At 35.6% G+C, this 8,682-nt stretch overlaps 1 protein-coding gene across 1 annotated transcript in view; it reads right to left on the bottom strand.

The window, feature by feature from the left end:
* Positions 1-1,651: 1,651 nt before the first annotated feature.
* Positions 1,652-8,682, bottom strand: part of LOC130824548 (DExH-box ATP-dependent RNA helicase DExH6-like) — a 21,242-nt gene continuing 14,211 nt past the window's right edge. The window contains exons 9-14 of the mRNA XM_057689605.1: positions 7,811-7,863; positions 7,510-7,543; positions 7,341-7,430; positions 6,210-7,214; positions 2,609-3,700; positions 1,652-2,509 (exon numbers count right to left, since the gene is read on the bottom strand). Coding sequence (XP_057545588.1) covers positions 2,018-2,509; positions 2,609-3,700; positions 6,210-7,214; positions 7,341-7,430; positions 7,510-7,543; positions 7,811-7,863 — 2,766 coding nt within the window. The 3' untranslated portion in view covers positions 1,652-2,017. The remainder of the gene's footprint in view (positions 2,510-2,608; positions 3,701-6,209; positions 7,215-7,340; positions 7,431-7,509; positions 7,544-7,810; positions 7,864-8,682) is intronic.

Below are 8,682 nucleotides of genomic sequence, written 5' to 3'. Positions count from 1 at the left end.
AAGATGAAGATCATTGAAGAACACGAAAAGTTATACACAGTTTGAGGATGGAGATGAGAAAGAGGGAGGGATGGGTAGGGATTCAGAGTAGGTGAGGTTATAAAAGGGAGGGAATGATTAAGGTGAGGTTATAATGTTAATTATTTTAGGTTAGTAGGGTTTACGGGGGTAAATTCGTAATTACGTGTGTGAACTAAGGGTATTTAAGTAAAAAAGGATTGCCAAAAATAGAAATGGGATTAATTCAAAGGTTTTGCCAAATAAGGAAATGGGACTAAATTAAAAGACCGGAGGGAGTATTAAATTTTTAAGTGGGTGATAATCGATTAGAATAAATTTAGCGAAGAAAAAAAATAAGATGAGCATGACATATACTTAATCAAATAATTTTCTAGCTAATAACATTATATTTTCATTTATATTACCATTATTTAACACTAATAGCAAATATAAACAATCTAATATCAGATTAATTGAGGATAATATATTATTGATAACTTGACTAAAAGCTGAAATTATAGTTCGGACTTCTTAAATCTTAATGCCCCAAATTGTGACATATCAGTATTCAGTTACTTTCTCTATTTTATTATATTTGTTATTTGTGGGAATACTAAGGAAAAGAAAAAAAGTGATGTTTTATGATAAAATGAGAGAAATGTGTGACCTTATATTTGGATAAGAATTAAGAGTGTAAGGTCATAACTAAAGATAAAAAGTGCAGCAAATCTTATGAGACGGATCATAATAATAGAAAATGAGGTAAAACTTATAGGACGGAGACAGTATCTCCTCATTACGTGAGATTCTTGTTTAATCATTGTGTAACTCATCAGTAATCAGTTTGCTACACCATTCTATTCTAATCAAATGTTTTATTTATTTTTTGTCACTATCTATCAATCACTTTTATTTTGTGTTTTATACTCAATTTATAAATAAAAACATAATCAAGTGAAATTTAGTTAATTTGTCTCAATGTACGTTTTATTAATATTATTTTTTATGATTTCTAACTGATAATGATAGCGATACTTAAAGATTGAAATAGTAAACCAACAAGTATCCAAAATCAAAGAAGACATTTTATTAGAATAGGAAGGATTACTATTTTTCCTAACCTTTTTCTCCAAAATCGATTACACAATGAAAGAAAAATAATTCTCAATTTTCAATTTATCATCCATGTTAAACAAAGTAAAAAAAATAAAAAAAACAATTAAAATCGCCAAATCAAATAACTAGAGGAGTTTATTCGGTTCATTGATTTGAAATCGGGTTTTGCGTCCATATTGTTATTTATATAATTGTAAATCAATTCTAAAATCACATCAAATCAAGTTCAATTTCAAGATATGATAAAATTCGAATCATTGAGTCTGTTTTGAACATTTCTACAAATCACTATGGTTTTTTCGTAGCAACATGTTTTTTTTTCACATAAAAACTTAATCAACATGGATGGTAAACAGAAAATAATCCATATCAACATACATTTAAAATTATTTTATCTTTTAACAATTTTAAGGAAAAAAAAATGCTATTTTTCTCTTACAAATTTTAGAGTTTTTTTTGACGTTTTTTTAAGTAGACACCAGAAATAAAGCCAGGTTTCATATCCCCATCGGATCATTGTGACTGAGATTGCAAATTTGCTAATCGAGAAAAACTTTTCAAACAATAAAGTTACAAGCTCTTTAGCAATATTATTGTGGGGAAACCTACTTTGATCTATAATAATCAAAGTAATAGTAAAAGATAGATCAAATTTCAGCTCTATTGTAGTAGTCATACACCCTATACAAACAACAAAATTATGAACATCTTGGTCAGGATCCTTGCCGTAACATCAGTAGATCAACAAGAACGTATAATGCCCTTGCCCATTGTCCGAAGCACTCTCAAACAGAAAGCCTCGCTAAATGTAGCGCCCAAAGTACATCGAAAACCGGTAGGTGTCAATCAACTCGCAGACTCAGGCCCACTAAAACACTTCAGCTGAAGTACCATTTAAACATCACGGATTACCTTCTAGAATATCTTTCTTAACACCTTTGTTTGCACGTCGTCGTTTTTTGGCTGAGACTTTTGTTGTCTCACATGGCACTGGCGCGCCTGGTGTTGGCTCACATGGTACATATCTTAACTGAGGCAAATCTTGCCCTGTTACTGCTGGAGCTCCAACCCCAGCCATTGGCATGGAATTCTGCTCTTCCCCTGGTTCAAAACTTCCTTGCAATGGTGATGGAACATCATGCAGAGGTCGAACTGACATCTCATCATAAAATAGGGAAAGAAGGGGTCCACTCGGAGTCGGAGCCTGATATACATCTTTCTTCACTGAGGAAGAGTTGTCAATTTCAGTATTATCCACCATTGAAGTCAAAGTTTCCACAGATTCAGAAAACGGTGAATTTATTCCCTTCATCCCATCATAAGCAAAAAGGCATGCGATTGCATAAATGGATAACCCCAGAGCTGGTGGAAGAACCTCTCTCGGATTTGATACCTGAGCCAAATTGCACATAGGTTAGCAGTCGAAAATTTTGAAAAGGCATAAACGAAACAGCATTCTGAATATTAAATTATTTACAAAAAATAGACCTACTTTGAAAAGGATGGCTGCAGATAACCGCTCTCTCAAGCAGTAAATTTGAGCAACTTCAAGGGCGGTACATTTATAGGGAAGCCAATGATCAACAATCAATGTAACAACATTCTTAGGTGATGACATGACCTTCTCTCCCTTTTTATCCATTTTATTAGAGTCCTCCATTTCAACATCCATATCTTCGATTCCAGCAGCATCACTGCCACTATCATCCGGATCTTCGCCATTGTCCCTTGTAGACACCGGTGCCACAACAATTTCTTTTGCAAGTAATATCAAAGGAAGTGGATTGATGATTGTGCAGTTTCTGGTGTGCAAACCCATATCTCCTCGAGTTACCTCATCATATACAAGTAGAGGAGGCTCATCAGGTTTCTCAATATGTATTTTTGAGGCAATTGATTGAGAATGCAAAAAAACTTTATCACCCTCAGAAGTCTCCACAATGAGCTTTTTACGATTCCTGCTAGGAGGATGCAGTCTTCCTACCTTCGGATACATGCCAGCAACAAGAATTGCACGAATTATACCCGGCTCCTTCGCATTCTTACTACATTTAGACACATCATCTGAAACACATCCAGTTCTGATAAGCTCATTCAGAAGTTGTATACGCATACCAGACAACATTCTCATGGTGGTTGATGAGACATAGTATGTCTTACAAAACCATGCTTCTAGATTTCTCTCTCTTGCAGACCGCCAGCAATCGAATGCGGCAAGGAGTGTCAGTTGATCACTCTGTCCCCCATATAATGAAGCAATCTCCTGTTTAGCTTGAATAGCTCTTTTTCTTATATCTGGTGACGGAGGTAAAATGAAGGGGTCTTTATAATCAGCTGCACATGCAAGCGTCAAGGCTGGGTCCAGGCAGTTCAACAAGATAGCCAAGAAAAGCATCCTGCTAGTTAGAGGATGCACAGGTAAAGAAGCCAATTTTTTCCCTAATTCTGTCAATTGCTCATTGGGAGACAGAGCTCCAATTTCTTGGAGGATGGTGACAGCGTTTTTTATTGTCTCAGGTACAGGAGGGTCTAATGTTTTCTTCAAAAACTCTTGAATTTTGCAACTTGAATCAATCAACTTGACCTGTTAAAAGTGATATGGTAAAGACCAATCTCATAAATATAAGTAGTTCTGGGAGAATCCTACAGGCTACAGCCATGCATCTCCATTAGCAATATTTCATTTCATTCAGGCATTGGTCAATAGAATCTAACTTAACTCCAAAAATTAATAGCAAAAATCAAGTTGTAAAATTTCAAAATACAAAGAGAATAGATACTAATCCAATTCCAAAAACCTATAGGTCAGTTACCACATCAATTCCAACTCAAAAAAATCTCGGTTGCACCATCTAACAAGAAATGCTACTAGCTACATCACCAAAACCCAAACCCGATTGATACTATCATTGTAGCCACTCAGGAAAATTATTAAGTACTAATAATATGAATATTGTGGATAAACAAGGAAAATGGGTGATAATCCGGATATAAAAGGGTTAACAGTAAACAGGGGTCTTCACATGCAGCTTTAGGTTTTTGCTTTCTATCAGTCAGATCAAGCCAATCCTAGAGATGGAATAGCTTTCAAGAGGAAGCATCACCAGCGATGACCACTACCACATCATTATTTCACCGGTGATTATCATCTCTTGGAGCAGAAGTAGCAGTCAGTAATTGCACTGTCGGAGCAAAAACAGAGCAATGACGTAGTGAACTATGTAATAGAGAATGGAGACCCTTGAATGACGTGATGATTTTTATTTGGGTGGGGGGTGTTAGAAGAAGAGACTACAGAGGTTATTCCAGAGGAATTAAGGAAATACCTGACGAAAATTTTGACTTCACAATAATTCAGTGATTTTGTCTATACTTCCAAGAAAACAAACCCCTAGTCCAGGGGGCACCAAAATCCTGCCTGCCCCAGCCCCTCCACCCCAAATGTTTGTGTGGGATAGAGAAAAAGAGAGGTTGCCTCTTCAATCAAGCACAAAGGTGATTGAGGTTTGAGACAGTTATATATAGTATAGTATAATATTTTTATTTATCTAATAAATTCAATAATTTGAGGATCGATAAGAATGGGAAAAGAAGTATGAGCATTTAAAATGTATAGAACAATTATCAAAGTAAAAAACACAAAGCGGTATTACTAATCTAGAATAAAAAGGGGTAACATGGTAACAACAGAAAAGCGCAAAAAGCGAGTGGTGAGACTTTTTTCATTGTTGTCCACACCGTAGCATCAGAATGAACAGTAACTAGCCACGTAGCATTGATGAATTAATGTTGTTGCAGTTAAATTAATGAAAAACACAAATTAATCTCAATTTTGCCCTTATTTTAGGCGGGAACCATCCCTTTCCATCCTTTATATTCCTCCTACAATTCATTCATGTCACTCATCTTCTTCCACATACTTCTTCATCCAATCTCTTCTTTTCACAATCAAAATGTCTGGGTTATCAAAAATGGGTTCAAGGCTACTAATTTGGACATTCAAGATGTTACGCTATTCTATTGCAACTACCAAAATCAACGTGGTGTAGAGGTTAGGGTTTTGGGATCCATTGCCAATCACGATCGATTGTACTTTAATTGTAAGCTCTGCACACACTTCTGCGGTGTTACAGATGATGATGTGAAGAGCGGTGAAGTTGTGGGTGTAGTTGTGGGTGAAATTATGGATGAAGTTAATGATGCCCTACTTCAAACACCATTCTCAAGAAACAAGTCAAAGCTGTTGGTCAAGTTAGTGAAATTGCCCGCCTTTGGTGGAGTATTGTTGCTGGTGTTGATGATTAAGATGTGAAGACTGTAATATTTAATTGAGGTCTTTTTGATCATAAACATTTAAGTAATATCTTAAGTGGCATTGGATCATAAAAAATACTAGCTCTTTGCAAAGTTTTTTGAAATTTTATACTATCCAAAAGATACTGACAATTAACATCGTCAACATTGCCAACCTATGTTAAATTGCACAAGGCATTCAACATTCAACATCATCCAAAAGACACAAAACATTAACATCCATTAACTACTAATTTTTTACAGCCAAAAGAGTACACAGTATCCTTGCACTTCACCATTTCTTGGACTTTCCTTTCTCTTCTTGTGAAGGACCCTTTGGGATGGGTTGGGAAGAGGAAGCTCTTGTCACCCCTGTTGTGTTGAGTACACTTAATGCAAGTTGGAAAGAAGATGCCGTTTTTTTCTTTTTTGGTCAATCCATCTTTACAGCTCTTCACTAGTGGCCAAGTTCTAAACAGAGGATTAATGAAGTGAGAGAGTGAAGGTGGACAAAGGAAAAGGTACAAGGTATAGGTTCAAATAAGTGGTAGTTGTTGCATTGAATGTAAACGTCCTCAATTTTTAACAATTTTGATGCTACAGTGTGGACATCAATAAAAAAGTTTCACCTTGTTTTTTGCACTTTTCTAATAGTACCATGTGGAATAACCTAAAAAAGGATTAATTTCCACCCCTGGTAGAGATTCTTTAGCCTACCCTCAGAAAAAAAAATGAAAAAAAGAAAGCATACCGAACACTCAATTATTTCATAGAACAGAAAATCATTCCTAGAAACGTACCTGCAAGCATAACTCCTCAATCGGCATCCTCTTTATTTCAGGCACTTGGAACTCTGGAAGTGAAACAGCTCGCAGTTTTGAATAAAAATGATAACAGACTCCAGGCTGGCAGCGACCAGCACGTCCCTCTCTTTGTTTAGCACTAGCCTTTGAAGTCCAAGAAGATTGTAGTGTTGACACATTATTATATGGATCATAATTTTTTTCCTTTAATCGACCACTATCGAGCACGTAGACAACATCATCAATAGTAATAGAAGTTTCAGCTATATTAGTAGAGAGAATGATTTTCCGGCACCCTCGAGGTGGCAGCTTAAATACAAGCTTTTGCTCAGCTGCTGGAACCATAGAGTGAAGAGTAATAATTCGAAACTTCGAAGAGTCATTAAAAAATGGATCGGCCAATAAACACTCTCGGGTCCTATTTATTTCTTCCCATCCTGGAAGAAAAATAAGGATAGCTCCCTTCTCTGACTCCATACATATCTTACTTAGCAACTTCTTTATTATGACAACATCAATAAATTCAGGATTGGTGGTTGAGATATAATCCTCAACCAGCTGTTGCTCTTCCACTAAGTTTGGGGAGTTATCTACCATGTACTTCATTAAAATTTCTTCAGCTTCAGGTTGGTGTTCACGCTTGGCCCAATCTAAAGCAGTACTTCCATCATGTGCCTTCAGATGGCAGTCTGCACCCAGGGAAAGAAGTGTGCATATATCACCAACTCTCCCCTTGCCCGCAAAAACCATTAAAGGGGTCACTCCAGTTGAAGAATTCTGGTAATTCAAAACTTTAGAAGTTCCTGCTGAAGAAATTAATTTTAAGAGAGGATCAAAGTCTTCATTTGAACTAGCCATATTAATTGCCTCATCTAAGGCTACACAGGACTCCTCACTCATTCTGCCATCAACTTCATTCGAGTTATCTAATGAAGCATAATTTAGGTGATTCTTCTTGGATATCAATATGGACAGAATATCCTCCAAGTAGAAAGCTTTGACCTAAAACAGAAATACAGTAAATTAAAATTTTAAAAGGGTATACAAAATCAAAGTACACTTGTGACAGCAGCATAGCACCAAAAAAAAAAGAGAAAAAATAAGAGAATAAGCATCCCAAAAACCTACAGGATGAGTAAATCCAGGCACACGGATGATCGGGCAGCCACCAAAGTATTGAGAAAATCGTTCTGCATCAAGCGTAGCACTCATAAGCACCTGAAAGTTTCAGATAATGAGAATTCTGAGGATATACAGAGAGACAAAATAGAAGACACATTATCTGACAATTACCCACCAGGCGCAAATTTGGATAGTTTGGAAGCAAGTCTCTGCATGCAAGGTCAAATGTAAGCAAGCAAAAAACTTCCTAATAACAGAATGAAATCATGAAACACTAAAACAAGCCCACGCACCCCTTATCAAAGAAATGAAAAGAGAAGGATGAGTGAGACTAGTACTAGAACAACGACGGAGCCTTAATCCCAAAAGATCTCCAAGAAATAACAAGAAACACCTTCATTTAGGATCAACAAAAGAAGTTTTCTCCATATAGAAAGGTGTATTAAATTTGCAGGATTTAAATGCAGAATGAGTACCTGAGAACTGCAAGCATAAAATCAGAGTATCGATCCCTTTCATGAATCTCATCCTGTGTTAAGATAAGCAGCACAATCAAAACCCTTAAGTTGATAGAGAAGAAACAAATACAATGGCCAAATTTAGTATCAGTTAATGATCTAACAGACAAAAGTTACATTAAAACATAACGGAGTAATAATGACTAGAAGACATGAAGACATCAGACCTTAGTTTTAAAAGGAGTAAGGCGAAAGTGCGAACTTTTCGTAGGCGACGCGCGCATTTTTGTTAGAACAAGTCTAGAGCATATTTACTAATTTAAGTCAAATATCATATTCATATTACAATTGGAATAAAGATCTCAAACATTCATTGTCATTGTGCTAAGCTACTAATACAGCGCATAATGACATAAAAGGGCACCTACTGAAACATTACGTCAAATTGTCATATGTCTAATTGTTATTAAAGTGAAGAGAAAAAATGACGAATCCAATAGCAATTGAAGAATCTAGATGAAGAAGACGATATGTAGAAGAAGAGCAAAATTGAATAAAGAAAAAAGGAAAAATATTGAAGGAAACAAAAGAGATGATATAATTTGACAGAAAATCGAAGAAAACAAAAATTGAAAGAAGAAAAACTAGAAAAAAGAAAATTGAATAAGCCATAGGAAGAGAATAAAAAGAACAAGAAAATTTTGAAAGAAAAGAGAAAGAAAAGAAGGTAAAGAAGATTTTGAAAGAAAAGAAATTTTTGCAAAACAAGAAGGTAAAGAGAAAGAAAAAAAAAGTACCGAGTGGAGGTGGAAGCACTCTAAACTGATCAGGTAAGTTTTAAAAATAAAAGCAATTCTTTATTCTTTTCCTTTTTGCACTTGAAGACTAGG

Source organism: Amaranthus tricolor, chromosome 9 (assembly GCF_026212465.1).
Source record: "Amaranthus tricolor cultivar Red isolate AtriRed21 chromosome 9, ASM2621246v1, whole genome shotgun sequence".
In the NCBI taxonomy this organism is placed as follows: Eukaryota; Viridiplantae; Streptophyta; class Magnoliopsida; order Caryophyllales; family Amaranthaceae; genus Amaranthus; species Amaranthus tricolor.
Note: the sequence above shows the minus strand (reverse complement) of the source record. Positions and strands in the feature narration are given on the sequence as shown.